General features: G+C 41.5%; 1 protein-coding gene across 1 annotated transcript; it reads right to left on the bottom strand.

The window, feature by feature from the left end:
- Window positions 1-7,909: 7,909 nt before the first annotated feature.
- On the bottom strand, window positions 7,910-20,662 carry NMS (neuromedin S; the record flags this gene model as incomplete). The annotated part of the gene is made up of 5 exons (XM_084900976.1): window positions 7,910-7,948; window positions 9,065-9,106; window positions 9,541-9,576; window positions 18,489-18,544; window positions 20,590-20,662. 5 exons carry the CDS (start codon window positions 20,660-20,662, stop codon window positions 7,910-7,912), a joined length of 246 nt encoding a protein of 81 aa, XP_084757102.1.
- Between the last annotated feature and the right edge of the window lie 567 nt (window positions 20,663-21,229).

The following is a 21,229-nucleotide window of genomic DNA, read 5'->3' as shown; positions in this document are numbered from 1 at the left end:
TTTTCTTGCTGAGTGTGAAGGGACCTTATCCCCTGATAAAGAGATGCATTTTGCAATGTTGTCCATTGCATAAGTGACAATCAAGGGTAAAATTAATCTCCTGTGGCTTTTCTTCCCACAAATGCTCCTTGCTCTTCTTTACTTAGTTCAGGTCACTGTGAGTTTTCCCCAGAAAATAGTGATAAATGGTAGCTCTTCCCTTGGCCACATTTTCTTCTGAGTCTGTGCCATGACCTTCATGGCTAGGTTCAGGATCTGAAGGAGAGGCTGATGCACAAATGAAAATGCTATACAAGAAATACGAATTTAGAAGGCATTGGGGGTCTAGTGGAGCCTCTTTCTTGAAGAGACACACCCACCTTTGGCCTGGTCTGCTTTTTATTTACTTGAATACACATTTTTCCTTTAGCAATGCATACAGGCAGATCAAAGGTAAAGTTTGGTAAACAATGTAAGGATTATCAGGTTAGGAAATTGTCTTGAGTCATTGAGCCCACAACAGGGCAATTTTATGATGATTTTCAGCCCTGATGAATACCAAAGTCCTTTGGCCTTCCAATGTTTCTTTTTGCATTTTTATGCTAACTGCTGTTTGCTTTAGCCTTCGGCAAGTCTGTAGCCACATGGTCTACTGCTCAGCTGCCCAGTGCCCAGCATTCTTACAGCTGACATGCAGTGAATGTCTCTTCTCCTGGGCTCTGCTTTATTACAGCAATTCCCTACATCCATTTCACCATGGTCTGGAAGACGAAGTGGGCAAATAAAGTAAGTCCTACTGCCTGTTCCTTCAGGGTTTCTATTGATTGTGACTTATTCTCTTGAAGCAAATTGATGGTTTAATATTAAGCTGAAATACTAGGAGTCAGCAAAGAGATCAGAGAATTGAGCAAAAAATTAAATTGTCCAAAGTGGAATTTTTCCAGCTCTTCAAAGAGGTTTGTTTGGTCCAGGCATATTTGTTCCTTCAGGTAGTGAGATACAAAGATACTAGTAAATACCTTCATAAAGACTAAGAAACCCAGAGTGTCTAAACATGTTGAATTGGAAAAGAACCTGGAACCCAAGCAGAGGTGGGGGAGGGTCCCTGCTTAACTTCCCCCAATTCATCCAGATGCCTCTTCAGCCCCGATCAGGCACTGCCTTGCATTGCTTGGTTGGGGTGAACTCTTACTTCCCTCTGATCTGGCACTGAGCACATCAATCTCTACCTAACAAGTCAAGGCTCAGGTAGCAGGGCTTGTCGCTTTGATTTCATGTACAGTTCAACAGTGTACCCTTATCCCATTCCACTGCTGCCCCCAGCCAAAGGCTAACTGTCCTTGGGAGATAGCTTGTGCTGGTGAAGAGCCACAGATATTGAAGTCAGTTGCGCCAGGGGTTTGAATTGTGACCTTGACATTTAGTGAAAGACTTTGGGCAAATATTTGATTTTTTTGAGTGTCAGTTTTATTGCACCCTAAGGATAATATTTATACTGCAGTAGAGACTGACCAGCTAGTCACCAAATCTGCCTCTCTTCCTCCAGGCCACACAGCAAGGTGACATTTCCAGCCTCCTTTCCAGTCAGACATGGTTATGAGACAGAGTTCTACTAAAAAGGAAGGCCTGGCCCATAAAACCCTCGCTCCTGAGAGCATCTTCTTTTTCCCTATTCAATCAGTGTCTAGAGAGGGTGCGGAGGTTCATTGAGCCCATCCTGGGCAGAGACTACAATGTAGAAAGGAACTTGGACTCTGAATTAAACTAGGAGCGCTTGCAGTGGACCATGTGAGAGCTGAATGGATTGACCTGTGGCAAGTAAAAATGTGGCCTGTAGGAGTCCCTGCAGCAACCTCCATGGAGCCTCCCCTGGTGGCTCCGGAGCCCATCCTCACACTGTTACTCTACGTGCCCATCAGGTCCAGCCTCCTTGTCCTGCACCTGTGCCTTCCGATTCAGCAGTGCACTGCTGGACAGTGTCGTTCACAGGTTGGTGGTGCGAAATGTGTGGTGCTGGGGCTGGCCAGGCAGGACTAGAGACTCAGGGATCACCATCTCAGGGTCCTCATTCGCAACTACCTGATACCTTTCAACCACAACATAGTCAACCTCCCTGGCTGTAACACCTTCCTGACCATTTTCTATCCAGGATGTTGTATAGCCTCTTACTTTTGGAGTCCAGAGACTAGTCTCTGTGAAGGTGTCACATGCCTACTGGGTCTCAGAACTGCTGTGATCACTATTTGTATCTTGCATGAAGTATCAAGTGGCTGTGTCCTGCTCATTGCTAGCTGGGGGAGGGGAATGAGGAGTTCCCTCCATGCACAACAGCTGGTGGCCAAAGAATTGGGCCAGATGGGGACATGACTCACTCTAGCATTCAGAACAAAGCACCTGAAGCGACAAACACACCCTAGATTTCGGCCCCAGTCAGCGAGGACTGGCTGCGTAGACTTGATCTTCGGCAATATACTTGAGGGAGTATATAGCTTTCATACCTGAAGACATCCCTGAGGGAACCCAGTTTCCTCCCTGACCTCTGCCTCCAAGACCCTACCACAGTGCCTCTTTTGCACAGTAAGCATTTGGTGGGCATTTATGATGATTGCACATTGCATCTCCTCAGTTCCCCAGCCCTGGCCTGGGGAGCCCTCAGCCCACAGCCATAACATTTGCCACGTCCTCCTGGGCCCACTGGAAAGCCTACAGGAGTGAAAACAGGCACTCTATGAATAGGCGAGAAGGAGATTCAGAGACAGACCCAGGAGGCTGACTGGGGGCAGCCTTCACCCAACTCACAATAGGTCCGATGAGTGAGTGATAGGAAGTGAAAGATGGGGCTCCCCAATATCACATTAAATTCAGGGTTTTCACTCAAAAAAAAAAAAAAAAAAAAAGAAAAAAAGAAAGAAAGAAAGAAAGAAAGAAAGAAAGAAAGAAAGAAAGAAAGAAAAGGAGAAAAGAAATGTGGCTTCTGTGCTAGGCATGCAACTTAGGGCTTTTGTAGTGGCATTAATGACCCCTATAAATATAAATATCATAAAAATGAAATTCCATATATATAAGCACTTACATTTATATAGCATAGTAATATAACTTTTAAGCATTTAATCTAGAAAGTTTTGTTTTGATTTTGGTTTCTGAGAGTTTAAAATTTATAGATATTGTCAACTGGGTCACTAAAATGAAGTTTGAATATTCTAAACATAATGTATAAAATTTAAATTACATTTTAAGAGTCCTCTACGTAACATTTGTGACAGTTTATGAAGCTTTCAGTCAGTAAAACTTTTGAGATGTATGTAATGAAGAGTTACGGTAAAACATTATCCAATCCCTATGAAAATAAATGTATTCAATGAACAGAATTACTTTAATTAAATCAATATTGTAAGGCTAAAAAGTTTAAAGCATGTGTTAAAGTAACTCTAAAACTTAAGCCCAAACTACTTGTTATTGCATATGTGATCTCTAAAATTAATCTATCAAATGATTCTTTCAATCTTGTAGCAATCTTCTTTTCCTAGAAAGACAACTGTTTGGCCTTTATGTACACTGAAATTCAGGATTAACATTATTTTAATAATACACCTCAGAAAAAGTATTTTCTTTGTAGAAATGAAAGAAAGGGGAGGGATTATATTTCATTAATCCTGTCAGAGAGTTATAAGTGGTTGGTTCATAGAAATATCATTTCTTTACAGGTACTTAGCAAATATGATAGCATGTACTCTAATCTGCTGATCTGAAAGCTGATGAAATCAGCATCATCTCCTGCCTCAGATTTCTGCTTACCTTTTACTGATTTAGTGGCATGTGTTATAATTTGTCTTCTATAAGGCTTTTGTTTCTTTTTCTTTTTTTTTTTTAAAAATATATTTTATTGATTTTGTACAGAGAGGAAGGGAGAGAGATAGAGAGTTAGAAACATCGATGAGAGAGTCATTGATCAGCTGCCTCTTGCACACCCCCTACTGGGGATCTGCCCGCAACCAAGGTACATGCCCTTGACCGGAATCGAACCCGAGACCTTTCAGTCCCCAAGCCAACGCTCTATCCATTGAACCAAACCGGTCCCGGCGGCTTTTGTTTCTTAGTCAATATGAAAATACATAATTTTTCATGCCTGCTCTCTCCTTAAGGAGTCTATCTATCTATCTATCTATCTATCATCTATCTATCATCTATCTATCTATCTATCTATCTATCTATCTATCTATCTATCTAAAAAGCCAGTGAATGGAATGCTGTAAAGACCTGACCGACTAGTTGCTATGATGTTCTCTGGGGCCAGCAAACTGGCCTCATCTGGGGAGGGGATAGCCAGCCAACTTCCCCAGGCCAGCCCCACTCCCAATAGGCCTTTCCCACCCCATCAAGGGTAGGCAGCTGGCCAACTCCCCTTGTGCTCCTCCCCAGGGCCAGGCTGGCCAGACCCCATCCGTGCACAAATTCATGCAGTGGGCTTCTAGTCCTATATAATAAAAGGGTAATATGCAAATCAACCAAATGACTGGTTGCTATGACATGCACTGACCACTAGGGGCAGACGCTCAAGGCAAGAGCTGCCCCGTGGTGGCCAGTGCACTCCCACAGAGGGGGCATTGCTCAGCCAGAAGCCATGAGTCCAGCTGACTGCTGGTGAGCACAGCAGTGGTGTCGGGAGCCTCTCCTGCCTCTGTAGCATCACTAAGGATGTTTGACTACCGGACATCCCTCAAGGACTCCCAGACTGCAAGAGGGTGCAGGTTGGCCTGAGGGGCCCTCCTGAGTGCATGAATTTTGTGCACCAGGCTGCTAGTATTTTAGATAAATGGCGAAAATCTAACAAAAAAAGTATTACCAATTTATAAGTACTTTAATAAAAAATAATGAGGCAAAAAGGAATGGTGAAGTGTTCACAAGAAGGCATCAAACTTCTTTATATATGAGGAAGTATTGGGGCCAAGTCTTAGAACAGTGATTCCCAAAGTGGTCTATATCGACCCCCAGGGGTCTATGACAACCTGCAAGGGGTCTACGTCAGCGAAAAAAAAATTTGGGGGTCCATGAAATGAAAATGGGGGTCCACGATAGTGGATCTCAACATACACTGATAGTACCTATTTACTTACATCATATTATCTTATAATATAAATACATATACATTATTTATAAAAGTACCTATGAAGTAAAAAATTTATTATATATGTTTATAAAATTGTGTAAGTTGTAGGATAAAAACCTGCACATAATGATATACCAGTATCATCTTGTTACAAGCATACGCTCAGTAAACATTCTTGCCAATTTTTGTCTCAAAGCTTCGAGAACTTGCACCAACTTGTTCAATTCGTCACTCTATAAATATGAATGTGAGAAAAATACGTTCATTCGTTTCCTGAATCTTGAATAGAAAAGTGCTGAGAAAATATTTAAAAAAATATAAACTGGTAGTTTATCATACAAATTATAGTGAATCAGTGTTATTTTGTTTGAGAATGCCAGAGAAAAGTAGGTACATTATTTTTTTATTAAATTTTATGTTACGTATATTTTATATAACAGATACAAAATTTTATTTTGAGTAGTTTTAATTTAAATTAAATAAATAAATGTATAAAACTTAACATGTGTTTTTATTTCAAGTTTTTAACACTAAACTTCACTACAGTTAGAAATTTACAAAAAAATCAATATCAGGTAAGTAGGGGGTCTACCCAAAACCGAAAAACATGGCAAGGGGTCTACGGCACAAACAAGTTTGGGAACCTCTGTCTTAGAATATAACTGCTAAATGTGCAAAAGGCAGTTTTTCTATAAATATTTCATTACTGAACAGTATAAAGTATTTGCTATTTTAAGACCCAACTGAATAAATATTTGTAGAGTTAAAATTCAGTAAAGCTTTTAAACAAACAAGATGTATTATATTTCCATCTATTCATCAAAATTCTTTTGAGGGGAAAAGGTTAGAAAAATGTTTATTTTACTATTGTCTTAGGCAAATATGTTTTCTATAATACAAGTAAAAGTAAGATTAGTTACCTGAATGATATAATAATGAAACATATATTCAGGATGTTAATTCAATTTTTCACTCCATTTTTTGGGGAAAAAGATTATACTAAGCCAAGCCACCAAGACTCAGAGGTTTATTTCTGTAGCAACTAGCATTACTCTAATACACTACTTTACAGGACTGTGAAGATCAATAAAAGCACCCACTTTAGTGCCTTAAAAGACTGTTATATGCATGTATCATTAGAGCCCCTCATTGCATTGTGTGCCTGTCTTCTGCATCGCTGTCTATTCCTTCACATGATCTTGAGGCGTCTTGATGTCAAATACTATTTATAGAGGAGGAGCGTGAGAAGCTAATGGCTTGGGCCTTATGATTCCTTAAGGAGTTTGAGTTGTTATGCATTAACTTAATGCTGTGACCTCTGGCCCCTGGTCAGCAATTAGAAGTAGCTCTCATTAGGGTAAGTCCCTTTGATACCATTTGTGTGATGAAATTTATCTTTGAAGTATAATTAGAGTCAACACAATTGAATGCTCACTATGTACCTCCATGCTAAGCCCTTTACATGGACCAGTTCTTCAATCATCACACAAACTATGTCTAGGAGCCATTATTACCAACTCCATTTTACCAGAGCCTGAGGCACAGGGGTAGAAAGTGACCTGCCCAAGGTACCCCAACTACAAAATAGAGTAAGGATTTGAAAGCAGCCCATCTCTCTCAAGCTTGTGTGCTCAGTTCTCAATAATAACAAGATATCATAGTTGGGGCATGCTAAAATGATATCCCAAAAAGTACTTTAAAAAAAAGAAAAATCCCATTATTTTAAATATACACTGATCCTTCCCCCAAGATTTTCCAATAAGAAATGAAAATGTGCCAATGCTATTTTATTCTTTATGCAACTGAATATTTCAGTAAATATAGAGCAAGAGAATTATCTTTTCATATTGTTCATATTGATAAGAAGAAATTTGACATTTGTCCAGAATAATTGCTGGGTTGCTTCATCTGATCCAGCTTCCCTTTGCCACCGAACTCTGGGAAAAGAAAAAAGAAAGAAAACATACAACTCAGATGAATTCATTCTCAGAACTGAGATGAGACCATGGGCATGTTATTACATAGCATATTTTAAAAGTACACCTCAAGTTGACATGTCCTAAATGCCCATAGTCGATACTTCTAAGGTCTGTGTTGCTCTGTACCTAATTAGACCACTAACTATGTGTGAGTGCTGTGACCCTAGGAATACCTTCTCCTTTTGACCTGGCAGCTCTGTTACCCGGCGTCTGGGCAGCTTTCTCAGGCACCTGGGCCTTCTGGGGCCCTGACCACAGCCAGCAGGTCAGGATCAGGTTCCAGGTGAGAAGATGCACTGCCTTTGCAGGACTGTGACCTCATGTCCCTGGGACCACATCATCAGGAGAGGCAGAGGAGACCTTGTACAGGGATGTTTGCTTCCAGAGGCCGAAGACCAGGAATCTCCCCAGATGGAAGCTCTGAGCATCATTGAATGGAAGGAATGGCCTTGTCTGGCTGTACTCTGGAGTGTTCCCACTCTAGGGAGCTTAAACCTTGCCCCACGCACCCCAGGGTAGTTTTTTTCCTCATTGGAAGAGCCAGGTGAGAATTCACAGAGAGTCAGATGGGCCAAGTGGAGCGTCCAGCCCCTCACAGGCAGCAGAAGACAGCTCCCTTGCAAAGAGCCAGTATGAAGTGAAGGCTGCAGTGTTTGCCCAGGGCTGGCTGGAATGGGGGCTCTGTGGTGCTGAGAGCTGGAAAGGGGATGGGGCAGAAGGTCCTCAAGAGTTCCATGTGGCCCTCCTTTCTTTGTACTATCACCCCTCTGGCTGCCTCTCACTACCCCCTGTCAGACTCATAACATTTCCTTGGAGTAAAACGTTGTAATGGACTGACCTTGGTCTATCCTACTGGGTGTTCAGTGTTTCTTCCATTCCTTGGCTGGAAAAAATAAAATAAAAAAGGAGCAACTTAGAAACATTGGAACAAAACTGCCCAGAACCTGTTTCTTGGTTTCAGATTCTTTCTTCATGAGCCCTAAGGCCCTGTTCTCCTAACTAAGGTGTCAGCGACCTCCTGGGGGGCTCACTGGGTGAGTCTTAGCCCTGTCTCAGTCTGTAGGTCCTCTGTGGCAGAGCTCCAAGACCCTACCTGCTTAGACTGTCTGCACTCCACCACTCTAGCCAGACACTGTCCCCCCTCCTTCACTCCACCCCTTAGCCTCTGTTTTTGTAGCAGGACAGTCCTCAACCTATTTGTCACAGGACTTCTCACCCTAAAGACATCATTGAGACCCACTGTTTCATAAAGTACTTTCCAGAGAACAACCACTAACAGGTCATGCAGATTAAAAGGGTGTACGTGGGGTGGCATGAGGGTTGAGAAGCGTTTCCATAGCCAGAACAGTTTGGGAAACAACATACAATAAACTCAAGTTAAACAGGTTGTTTTCTGCAGGACACAGTGTGCATTGTAAACTTTCAGGAATGGTGGGTGCAGTGTTTTCTAATCTGATTTGATCTTTGCATAGCAACTCTTTGCACCAATGGCCCACAGAATGCAGTTTGAGAGGTACAAGTCTGGCTGATTTGCACATTTTTCTGATGCGAACATTGCGTATTTAGGGGTTGAAACAAAGCGGGTGATAGGCAGGTCAAATACCAAGAGAGAACTCTCCGGCTCCATGATCTTTGCAAGAGGCTCAAGTCCCCTGGGAAGGAGAGGATGGCACGAGGCTCCTCTTGCCAGTGTGTTTTGGAGCCAGGTATCCACACCTTCATGTTCAGAAACACAGACTCCGACTCTGGTTGGCCCTCCTGTCTGCCCATCACTAGAACCCCCACTTCCCAGCCCTGTGCTCCCAGCGCCCTGGTGCTCTCAGCCTGTGTCCTGGTGGACTCTTTCCTTTACAAGCGCTGACTTTGTAGGAGAAAACTTTGAGGGTTACCCCCTAACTAAAGAGTTAGAGTCCCCACAATTGTTCATCAGTTCATCGTGGGGCCCGCTCTGCTCATTCAGCACGAGGGAGTCAGGGTTAAAAACAGAAACATTCTGTACCCTGAAAAGAAAAAATGGTCGTCCCCGGGTAGCAGCGTGATCCTACAACATAAAAACACAAACAATTATGCAACCATGTTGTGCCCAAGGCCTCTCAAAGATGTCTATGACAGCAGTTTTCAAAGTGTGGTCCCCAGTCATTAATAACACCTGACAACTTGTTAGAAATACGCATTCATAGGCCCCTACTGAATCTCCAGACTTTGACAAGGTCCCCAGATATCTTTAATGCGATGTCAAAGCGGAGAAGCACAGGTATATAGGGTCTGTGCCACTTGCAGTACCTCCCCAAGTTGGTACACTGGCATGGGGGCCCTGAGCCACAGAAGGCCAATTCTAGGACAGATGGCCCCAGGTGACGCATCCACAAGACTGGAGATGAGATACCCACAGCCAAAGGATTGTCAATGTGTCCCAAGTACTTCCCTCTCGCAGATCTTTCTTGGGAGGTTGTGTTCTCCGCAAGGCTCACATACCTTCTTGGTAAAGTCAGGTGCCACAGCCCCCGAATCCTGTGAAGGAAAAGACACGGGTTAATTTCACAGGGACCACATCCGTGAGGCTAGCTGTTATTCTGCTGGGATTCTGCACCTCCCTGTTCAAGGGCACAGGCATGTGGTCAGTTTCAATTTCCTGTTCAGGAAAGCAAGCATGCTTATTGATTAAGTTACCATTTGTGTCCTGGACAATGTTATATTTGCTTGCTCTTCTCAACAGCCTAAACTTGAAACTGACCCCTGGTTTAGACACATATCCCAGATAAGGCATTTCAGCTTCTTCAGCTTGTCTTTGCCTGTGACTCTGGCATAACCCTGGAGGCAAGACCCAGCCTGGAGAGCTGTGGTCAGATCAGAAAAACTGCTCCCTGTGCTTGGGGTGACAAAAAAATTTCTCAGGAACTGAGTAGTTTCCTGAGGATCTTGGAATTTTCAGAGATAAAACCAGGTAAGTCCTGTGCATCCTGGGATGCATTGGTCACCTGACTTGGGCTCACAGTGTTCAAAAGAAGTTTTCTTTTTGCTACCGTGCAACAAACCTTGATGAAGATTTTGAGGTTCAACTATTACTGAAACTGGCAATTTCTAAACTTATTTTTTCCCCTCTAAGAAAACAAAAACAAAGCTCTGAGGTATGGACAAAAGGGTGGGTAGGGCAATGGGAAGCAGAGGGCCACCAAGGCAAATCTTCATGTCAAGAGGAAGAGAAGGGACAGGAAAGGTGGCAGACAACACAAAAGCTAAAACAAAACAAAAAACGTGGATGAAGCCCTGGCCAGTTTGGCTCAGTGGACAGAGTGCAGGCCGGCCTCTATTCCAATCAAGGGCACATGTCTCGGTTGCAGGCTCAGTCTGTGTCCCTGAGAGCAGGCTCGTGGGGGAGGCAACCAATCAATGTGTCCCTCTTGCATGAATGTTTCTCTCTGTCTCTCCCCCTCCCTTCCACTCTCTCTAAAAATCAATGGAAAAAATATTCTCCAGTGGATTAACAACAACAAAAGTGTGGATGAAGAGGTCAGCAGCGGAGAGGACGGAGCCATGAGGGGCCCGTGGACGGTTCCAGTGGAGGAGGTTGTGGCTGGGGGAGGTTAATTAACTTGTGTGAGGTCAATGGGCCAGAGCTCCCTCCCGCAGGGAGACATAGATTGAGGAGAGAATGCAAGCCCGTTCCGAGGCGAAGACACGCATATACCATGGTTAAATGGACCTTTACCGGCATGCAATATGGCGGAAGAAAAAAGCACATACGCGCTGTAGAAATCTCCTCATCTTTCCTTCGGCGAGCGAGGCGGCCAGCCGCACGGAAGGGCGCCCCGGAGGAAACTGCAACAGATGGGCTCCGTGAGGCTCCAGGCAGCGGGGCCAGAGCCCAGCGTTATCCGCATCCTTTCCACTCCCTCCCTTACAAATGGGTTTAATTTTCAGAGTAATATCCTTTCTGAGCCCGAGCTTGGAATTTTATATTTTCAATAAAGACACGCCTGCTTGGATAGCAGGTTTCAATTCCAACACATCACTTAAAACATTCCCTTAGGATAAACCAGACTCTGAGCTGCATTGGCCCCAAGTTTTCCGTGCTTCTGGTGTGGAGTGCACTGTTCCAAAGAAGCATCTCCTCGCAGGTCCTTCTGCCCTCCAGCTGTGCTCTCCTGACCTAAGGGACCAACTGGGAGGGCAGCACCCGGACCCTCTCTCCCCGATGCATTTAGTTTCCCAGACTTCGTGTCTGTGACTCCCCACCGGCTCTCAGACACATCTGTGTCTTACCTGGTCTTTCTGAATCCTCCTGAGAAGTGTGACTCAGAGTCAAGTTTAATTGGTGTCACAGACCATGTTTATTTTTCCTCTTCCATTGCACCTCCCCTCCCCCTTGCAGTGCCCAAGGCTTTTCGTGAGAAAACCCCCATCATTCCTTGATTCCCATTCCCAAACCTGTACTACTTGTGAATCTTTGCCTCTGAGGAGAAAAAAATACTTTGCTGTTTTTCTTAAGGGTCTTCCTGAAGACTTGGGAAGCCTTAATTACATAAATAAGTGACTTTCTAATGGTCAAATTTCAGTTATTGTGACAGGGCACCTGAATTAATTTTATTCTATGATTTTAATAATTCTCAAATCATACCCTGCAGAAATTCACTTACACAGTCTGTACCTGAGGGTAACTCAAGTTTATGCTAATAAAGTTAGAGGTGATGTTTATTATTTGAACAGCACCCACACATTGTGGCTGTTATGAAAAAAGAACATCCATGGACCACTGTTGGGGGGTAGGGTGCTTTACACATCACAAGACACTTTTTCATACTTTTAAGAACAGAGGGTAATGCGGAACAATATAAATAGAGTTCTGTTTGTCAAGTTCTTCTTGTACATCTGTTTAAATGCATCACGAAAAGTGATTTCTTACTTACGTTTCCTTTTCTATAATTTATTCTCTATCTTTCTAGATCTGTCAGCCTCCTCCCGCTCCCACCGAGGAAGGGAGACGTGTAGTCCCTACCGGCCTGGGAAAGGCGTCGGGGAAGCTGTTCCAGAGAGAGTGTCTCAGGCCTCTGCTGACCCGCGCACATATTAATTAGAAAGGAAAAAAGGCATGCAGAGGGGAGGGACTTTTACAAAGACGATTACGATACAATACCGACCCCAGTGTTAACTGGCTGTGTTGTCTCCCGAGCTCCGGAGTAGTCAAATAGAAACTGAATAAGAAAAACAAAAAAAGGTTCATTTTATTGTAGTATTGTGTCACTTGCTACAAAGTAGAAGCTGCATGCCCTTGCTACCGGGCTGGGCGGTACTCACCCTTTTGTATATGTCTCCAATATCCTGGAAAGAGAATTGTGAGGGCAAGTTACATGGAATTTCATGTGGCAGGTAACTGACAAAGTTTTCAGGATAAGTCACACCATGAGATATATAGGATTTACCTTAATATTATGAAATAAATTGCCAAGCTAAAAAGAAATTCATTACACAAACTGAATACGATTATAGTGATGCAGGATCTTATGAAAAACAAAGTTGGCAGCAATATATCATCATTTTAAAACTTAATCTCATTTTACCTTTTCAAGCTTCAGGGGAAAACATACTCTATGATGCCTAGAAGAGATACAAGAATCTATTCCCAGATAACCATCTGATAAGAACTGGAACAAAATAATGATTGCAATTTTTAATTTGCTGCTGGGTATATCCTAGAGTTCAGCTTTTTAAATGGTTGGTTTGAATTGATCAAAACTTTTCCCCCTAAAACATTCAACATGAATCTTCACTGTTCTTGCACAAAGCATAGTTTTTCATGCTAAGTCCTTGTCAGAGCAGCACCTGCCCTTGTTTGCATAGATGACAACCTGGAAAAAGCTGTGTGGGCAGCATATTCCACTCAAGGATGCTGTGAAGAGGGCGCTCACAAAATGCTAGCACAGGATTCCATGTCTGTATTTTATAAAATTGCTAGAGATGATTACTGTGAATGCACTTTTAAATATGTTGATCTGGCTGCTATTGATCATTCATATCTCATTCACATTTAAACATTATTGAATGAGCTTAACCTCCATTAACACAGAAATAAAAAGTTTTTAATAACACTTCTAATTTTGTGGCTCTGAATATGATTACATTTCTCTATAAACTTTGTGGAGAATTTCTGCAGCAGCCAATATCTATGCATTCTCTCTCTCTGTCATGTACATACATGCACCTACATACTTATGGGCACAGACACACACTATAGGGGGTGGGCAAAGTAGGTTTGCAGTTGTTCATGTGGGAAATAATACAATTAATAAAAATATAAGAATAGACCCTGTATTTCTTATCCTTTCAACTGTAAACCTACTTTGCCCACCACATATAATTCCAGCATCATTAATAGCAGAGGTTCTGTGGTGAGTTCCTCTATTTCCTTATTATAAATTCTAAAATTTACCATTTACTATTTTATAGTTTTTGGTCTCATTGTCAGCATCTGTTTGCTGTGGTGTGTGTGTGTGTGTGTGTGTGTGTGTTCTGAAAACGTACTGGGTGAACAATTGTGTGGTTTTTTGGTACCAAGTTTATCAACTTTTTACCATTACCTTTTAGACAAAACAAACAAACAAAAAACACCAAAAAACCACAAAAAACAAACAAACAAAAACCAACAACACACACACACACACAAAGAAATACAAAGATTTTTTTTTCCAGTTGCTAAACACCACTCTCAACATTTTATATGCACCTTCCTTTCTCTTTTCTTTTATTTTTTTATTTTTTTTTATTGTTTTTTTTTTATTTTTATTTTTTAAATAAGTTTTTATTTTTCATATTATTACAAATGTTCCTTCCCCCCCCCCCCACCATTGCTCTCCTCCACCAGGTTCCCACCCCACCCTCTGCCCTTTCCCCTCTCCCCATTGTCCTCATCCATAGGTGCACAGTTTATGTTCAGTCTCTTCCCACGCCCCCCTCTCCCCTTTTCCCCAAGAATCGTCAGTTCACTCCCCTTCCATACCTCTGATTCTATTATATTCAACAGTTAATATTGTTCATCAGATTTTTTTAATTTCCTTGGTTTTTAGATTCACTTGTTGATAATTACGTATTTGTTGTTCATAATTTTTATCTTTGTTTACTTTCTCTTCTGAAAGAACCCCCTTCAGCAATTCATATAATTCTAGTTTGGTGGTGATGAACTCCTTTAGCTTTTTTTTATTAGTGAAGCTCTTTATCTGGCCTTCGATTCTGAGTGATAGCTTCGCCGGGTAGCTTATTTTTGGCTGTAGGTTCTTGCTATTCATCACCTTGTATATTTCTTGCCATTCCCTTCTGGCCTGCATGGTTTCTGTTGAGAAGTCAGCTGACAATCGTATAGGTGCTCCTTTATAAGTTACTACCTTCTTTGCTCTTGCTTCTTTTAATATTCTCTCTTTATCTTTTGCTCTTGGAATTTTAATAATGATGTGTCTCGGTGTGGTCCTCTTTGGATTCCTTTTGTTTGGAGTTCTGTGCACTTCCTGGACTTGTAAGTCAAATTCTTTCACCAGGTGGGGGAAGTTTTCTGTCACTATTTCTTTCAGTATTTTTCGATATCTTGCTCTCTCTCATCTTCTGGAACCCCCATAATTCTGATGTTGGTTCGCTTGAAGTTGTCCCAGAGGTTTCTTACATTATCTTCAATTTTCTGGATTCTCTTGCCTTCTAGCTTCTGTGGAGGAGTGTCTTCTGGCTCTTTATGTTCCAAATCTTTGACTTGATTCTTGCGATCTTCCCTTCTGTTTTTAGGACTCTGTAGAATATTTTTTATTTCAGACAATGTATTCTTTATTTCTTGTTGTTCCCTTATCATTTCTTGATGGTCTCTTTTCATATCCTCATAGGCCTTATCCATCTTTTCTAGGAAATTCTTGAAAAACCTTATAAGCGTAGATTTGAACTCTATATCCAGACGCTTTTTGTCCTCCATTTCTTTCGTTTGTGATCTATTTTGTTGTCGCATTTCGCAGTTACAGATGGGGCGGGGTTTCAGGGTGGAGCCTGCAGCTTTGGCTTCCGTCAGCCCCGCCCTCTGCGGGTCCTTCAGTGCTCGCTGCCGGCGCCTCTGAGAGAAAGGTGCCCTCAATTTTCGCCTGCTGCCAAACAGTCTATGCTCTCCCCCAATGAGCCTGGTATTGGGGTTCAGTTCAGTTGGAAGTGGAGTTGGAGGTGGCGTTCACAGCAGTCTGGAGCCCCAGTCTCCTTCCCGTCAGGGCAATCCCGCGGCACAGCCGGCCGGCCCTTCTCTGGGGGCAGTGTGCGCGCCTCCGGGACCTCCTTTCTCCGCTACCCCGGGGTTCCGACTTACAGCCCAGCTCCCTATGGCTGAGCCTGAGTCCCCGGGGTCTGGCCCAGAACGGGGGTTCAGAGCAGTGAGGGGCCCAGCACAGTCGGAGTTTTATCTCCTTTCCGCTAGGGAACGCCCGCCAGGCACTTGGCCTCCCTCCTCTCCGGCTCCGTCCTCTTCTCGCGCGCCGCGTGTCTCCGTACCTTGGGCTTTTACAGCTCCTCCGTGCTTCCTTCTGGTTTTCTCCTTGCTTCTTGTTGTAGGATTTCCAGTCAGTCGACTTTCCTGTAGTTCTGGGTAATGTCCATTTTATATTTTAGTTGTATTTTATTAAAATTGTTGTGTGCGGCTGCGGCTAGTTGCCTACCCGAGCAGCCATCTTGGATTCTCTCTCTTTTCTTTTATTCTAAAAAAGTTTAAGTGTACTTATCTAAATTATTTATTTCCCTAACTACATATAAGTTCCATGAGAATAGGTAGTTTTGTCTATTTTGATCACTACTGTATATCCTTAGCTCCTGGCACATGGCATGCTTTCAAAAAATACCTTTTTCAAATGGATGAATAGTAGGGCTGTGTTCATAAGAATCCATTGCCCCCTTTCCCATCTAAATTCTTCTGATCCCACATAGTGACCAGAAGCTCAAAACACCAAGAGAGCTGCAGTTCGCAGGTTGTAATGCTTTTTGAGTGGCCTTGTATGAAAGTTCCCTAGAGACACAGACGGGACTCTCCTGGAGACCAGCACTGGAGGGGACTTAGAGCAGCGCAAGACATGCAGACACTGTGTAGGAGAGGAAGCCAAAGCCCAGGAGAGGAAGTGACATGTTCAAAGCTACACTACAAGGCAGAAGAGCTGCAGTCTATTTTTTTATTTAAAAAAATTAAAAAAAATATATTTTATTGATTTTTTACAGAGAGGAAGAGAGAGGGATAGAGAGTTAGAAACATCGATGAGAAAGAATCATCGATCAGCTGCCTCCTGCACACCTCCTACTGGGGATGTGCCCGCAACCAAGGTACATGCCCTTGACTGGAATCGAACCTGGGACCTTTCAGTCAGCAAGCTGACGCTCTATCCACTGAGCCAAATCGATTTTGGCCGCAGTCTCTCTATTAATAGCTTTCTCTAGTAAAATATTGGTAGTTGTGTTCACTGAGCAATGCCTTGCTCTTTTGCAATTAGAAACAATGAACTGGATCAGCTATGGGAAAATGCAGACAATGGAAGGAAATTCATCCAAGTGGACCTTTGCAACTGGGGAATCACACAGCCTACTTTAGTACTGAAGGCAGTATATGTGACAGCCACACTTGTACTTCCTGTGCTTATGAAGGGGCACCCCCACAGCCTTGATGTGAGGGGTAAGGAAGTCCTTTCGGTGTGAATGAGAAGTCAGTGGCAAGGAGATGGAGAGCTCTTGCTCTGGATTTTTGCTCTGGGTATCAATTTGTAATGATTAGTTCTAAAGATGAGAGATGACAATTGTCTTCAAACATATGTATAATGGTAAACTGAAAATGAGAAGAGATGGGCACCATATACTTAGGAAGTTTAAGAGAGAACATGATGTTACAGTCTTGAAGAATGGAAATTCATTTAATTAAGAGTCAATGGGGGGGGGATAAGAATCAATATGAGGACAAGGGGACATCTGTAATACTTTCAACAATAAAGATAAATGGAAAAAAAAACCCATGATAACAGCTTGCACTTAAATGCTGTCACTGTCTATCTTGTAGATACTGTTGAAAATACTTCACAATTATAAAAATAAGTGAGCATTACTTACATAATATTATGAGGCTATTACAGCTATTATTCCCATATTACAGATGGCGAAACTGAGACACAGAGCAATTAAGACACCTACTAAGGTTAAATAGATGTGGGTCTTGCCGAAACCGGTTTGGCTCAGTGGATAGAGCATCAGCCTGTGGACTGAAAGGTCCCGGGTTCAATTCCGGTCAAGGGCATGTACATTGGTTGCGGACACATTTCCAGTCGGGAGTGGGCAAGAGGCAGCTGGTCGATGTTTCTCTCTCATCGACATTTCTAACTCTCTATCCCTCTCAATTCCTCTCTGTGTAAAATCAATAAAAAATATATTTTAAAAAATAAATAGATGTGGGTTTTGAGCTTTGGCTTTAGAGTCTGGGATATTAACTATAGCCGGCAAAGGAGGCAAAGGCATTTTACCTAAAGAAAGGCCTATACAAAGAAATAAGGGCCATGGTGCTTTGGGAAATAGTAAGAAGTTTACTGTGGCTGGAGCATGGGATACTGTGAGTTAGGAGAGGTAGAGGAGGAAGAGATGTAGCTCAAAGTAAAAACCATATAGTCGATGCTAAGAATCATGGACTCTTCCTTGATACCACTCTCTTACATTTTAGAATAAATCAACATTTACTTTGTACTCACTAAAATATTTCTGTTGTGGCTACTATAAGTCCTTTACATGAAATCTATTGTTTTGGAGAACTGTCAAATCACAGTATTCAATTTGTAATTCATGTTATGCTATAACACAACATATTCAATTAATTTAATTAGATATCCATATGTGATTATGGTAATTGTAAGAATGCAGATGAACTACAAAAATCTTACAGTAAATTATTTAAGAGATTCAGTTGTTATTTCCTAAAACTATATTCTTACACAAACACACATAAAATTCTCCTGTAGGTAGCAAAATAGTGCAGTTATTACAGATATCAATTATGGCATAAACATATTATAATTAAAATTTATCATATTAGGATGGATTTTTTTTTTACCTTAGGTTGACTAGAAAGAGTTGCCCAATATGCCAGTCGCTAAAAAATGAGGAAAATGAATCAAAGTTAAGTATAAATTCATTAGTCCATAGCATTCTATTACAACACATATAATTCTAAAATTGTCCCATTTATGAGCCTTGTATTATTTTCTTACACAGTGGCAATACATTTCAACACAATTTTCAGGATGCTTTAAATGAGGCCATGAAAATGACAATAGTGAGTCCTGCTGCAGCCAAGACTCTGTTCTTAAAATAGTTTTAAGTAAACATTAACCACATGATATTTTCAAGGCCAAGACTAAATAAAAACCTCACGTTACTGAACAACAGTGTACCTCCAGCTGCACAGTATCCACGCCATCTGGAGAATCATCTAAAGGTTGAGTGTATCCTATTGTGAGAAATCATAAAAATATCAATTAGGATAAAAGAAGTCATAGCATTAATTTTTAAATCTTTCCCATAAAAAACATACAGAAATTCTATAAATGCAATGCTGTTAAAAAGGATTGACAAAGAAAACAACATTTTACCTGCCACTAGCAAACATGAGATTTGCACCAAAATTAATTGAAATAACTTGATTTTCTATTTATCAGGAATTAACAGTGCAAGAATTATCAAGTCAGGAAAAAGGGCAAAAATGCCTAGACAACATCTTAATTTATATTTTGATGGAATTTATGAAGATGAAATGCCAGGAAATGGTGTAAAGTATGTGCATCAAAATCACTCTGGGAACATTTAAGAAATATATGCCAACCAATTTGTATCTGACCTAAATGAAGTCTTCATCTCATTTTCACGTGATACAACACTTGGAGGAATAGCTAATAGTGCAATTGGAAGAATCAACTAAATAGGTCAAAACTAACCAGATGAAATTAAGTGAGATAAATACAAAACTCTGAACTTAGATTTTTAAATATGAGAAAAGAAATATCTGGCCCAATATATATATATATATATATATATATATATATATATATATATATATATATATATATGAAAAATTGGTATTTTGCTCCCTGAAATCTTTCTATGAGTCAAGAAAAAGCTAAAACCTAAGGCATTCTTGTGCTATATTCAAATAATAGTGTCCAAACCTTGAAAGGTAATAGCCCTACTTGAAATAGTACGATGTGTGGTAGAATAAAAGGAGCCAAACATAGTTTTCTTTGACAAAGAGAAAAATTAGGAAGCATATGTTAACTACCTCCAAATATATTGAGAACTGTCCTGAGAGTTATTAGACTTATTCTGTACATCCCCAAAGGAAAGAGCTAGGGTTAATGGTTAGAAGTTACATGTGATCGGATTTCAGTTTAGTGTAAAGAAGTTCTTGATAGTTGGTGCCATTCAAAAATGCAAATTAATTCAAACCAGTCCTATAAAGAGTTATTAATAGGTTCTGTGTTATCAATATAACCACAAAGACCATAGGGACCATATCCTCAGAGAACATGAAGTCAAACAGAAAAAATGAAGGAGGTGGCTATAAATACATACAGATATATAAAAGACAATACATGTACAAAAGTGTAATAGAAACAAGATTCTATTGGAGCCCAAAGGAAGCTGCTACTCGCTATCTCAGGCTGGCAGTGCACTGGGTTTTACAGAGTTATCACAGAGGAAAACCACGGAGGAAATCCTTGCTCTCTATAAGAGGCTAATCAAGTGACCTTCACAGTTCCTTGAAATACTTAGGTTTGTGATTATACGACACAGTTAACAAACACACATACAGTTTGAAATATATTTTCAAAGATTTCTACTCCCCTAAATCAAAATTCTAAACAGTTCGTGTTTACAGCCCCGCTGTTCTGCCACCACATCCTTCCCTGCATCATACGGAGAGTTACCTGAGAGGGGTAATGGATTCAGACTACTCCCCATACAAACGCACTGGTTCCCTACAAACCGCTGGTTCTAGGCAGTTAATGAAGCGACTCCAGTCAGCACCTCGGACAACGCCTCAACCTGGAAGCAGCGAGACCTCCGCTGGGGTTTCAGGGTCCTGCCTCCTGGGAGCCCACAAGGCTATGAAAAATTCCCTTTTCCTGTGAGCACTCCTACTCCACCCCTCTCCAACTGCCCCTAATATCCAGCCTGTAATCTCAATTCTACAGTCTCTAGTTCTGTTCCTAAGAAATTGGGATTTCCCCAAGTCCTTTCTCTCGCAGTTTCAGCAGGCACATCCTCAGGATAGCGGCAGGAGCTGTGTGAGACCATTCAACGAGTGAAAGTTGCCTGCTTTAGTAAAAGGCTTTGATACCTAGCTCTGTTCACCCTCTCTTAAAGGTTAGAGACAGAAATTGAAAGGGTGGAAATAGGGGCAGGTGGGGGAATAAAGTTTGCCTCCTTCCAGAAGAATCAAGGATCATCTCAGTCTTCCTTAGAGCTCAGGCCAACTAAGATGAAGGGCTCCCTTACCTGAGGAGGGATGCTGTAGCAGGCAGAAGCAATAGATGGCCAAGATGGAAGGGAATTGGGGAAGATACTTCATCTTTAAACTCTGGTTGCTCTTTGATGGCTACAGATGTGTCCTGCTAGGACAAGAAGTGAGTATTTTCTGAAGTTCCGCAGGTACAGGCAACCCTCTTCTCTGTGTCTGATAAGCCCAGCAATGCCCGGAGCCCATTGGCTAAGCACCAATTAGCTTTGCACAGGAGGACCCCGGCTTTCTCATAAATGTCATGCTGGGCTCTTATTTGTGAAATAATATCCTCCTGGTGTTGGCATTGTAGAGAGTCATCCTTTTAAACCCAGCAATAAAAACAAAAAGTGGAGAATCATAATTGTTTTTCTATAGTGGTTTGAGAAACATTTCTAACTCTAAAGAAAGGCTTTTTCCCTTTTTTAAAATCACAGATCTGGACATAAATCTATACACTCTTGAATGATCAAGTCTTGTTTCTGAAGAAGCTGTTTCTTTCCCATCATTAACAAAGGATGTTTTGTAGTTTTTGGTGCATCTGAGAACAAAATTTAGAGTTCAGCATATAACATTACAAGAAATTAAAAAGTTCAATTATGTAAGCTTCTTTTTAAAAAAATCATGGTTGAAAATCAG

Source organism: Pipistrellus hanaki, assembly GCF_964339955.1.
Source record: "Pipistrellus hanaki genome assembly, chromosome: 12".
Lineage (NCBI taxonomy): Eukaryota > Metazoa > Chordata > Mammalia > Chiroptera > Vespertilionidae > Pipistrellus > Pipistrellus hanaki.
The sequence above is the reverse complement of the archived record's forward strand: the minus strand, read 5'-3'. Positions and strand labels throughout refer to the sequence as shown.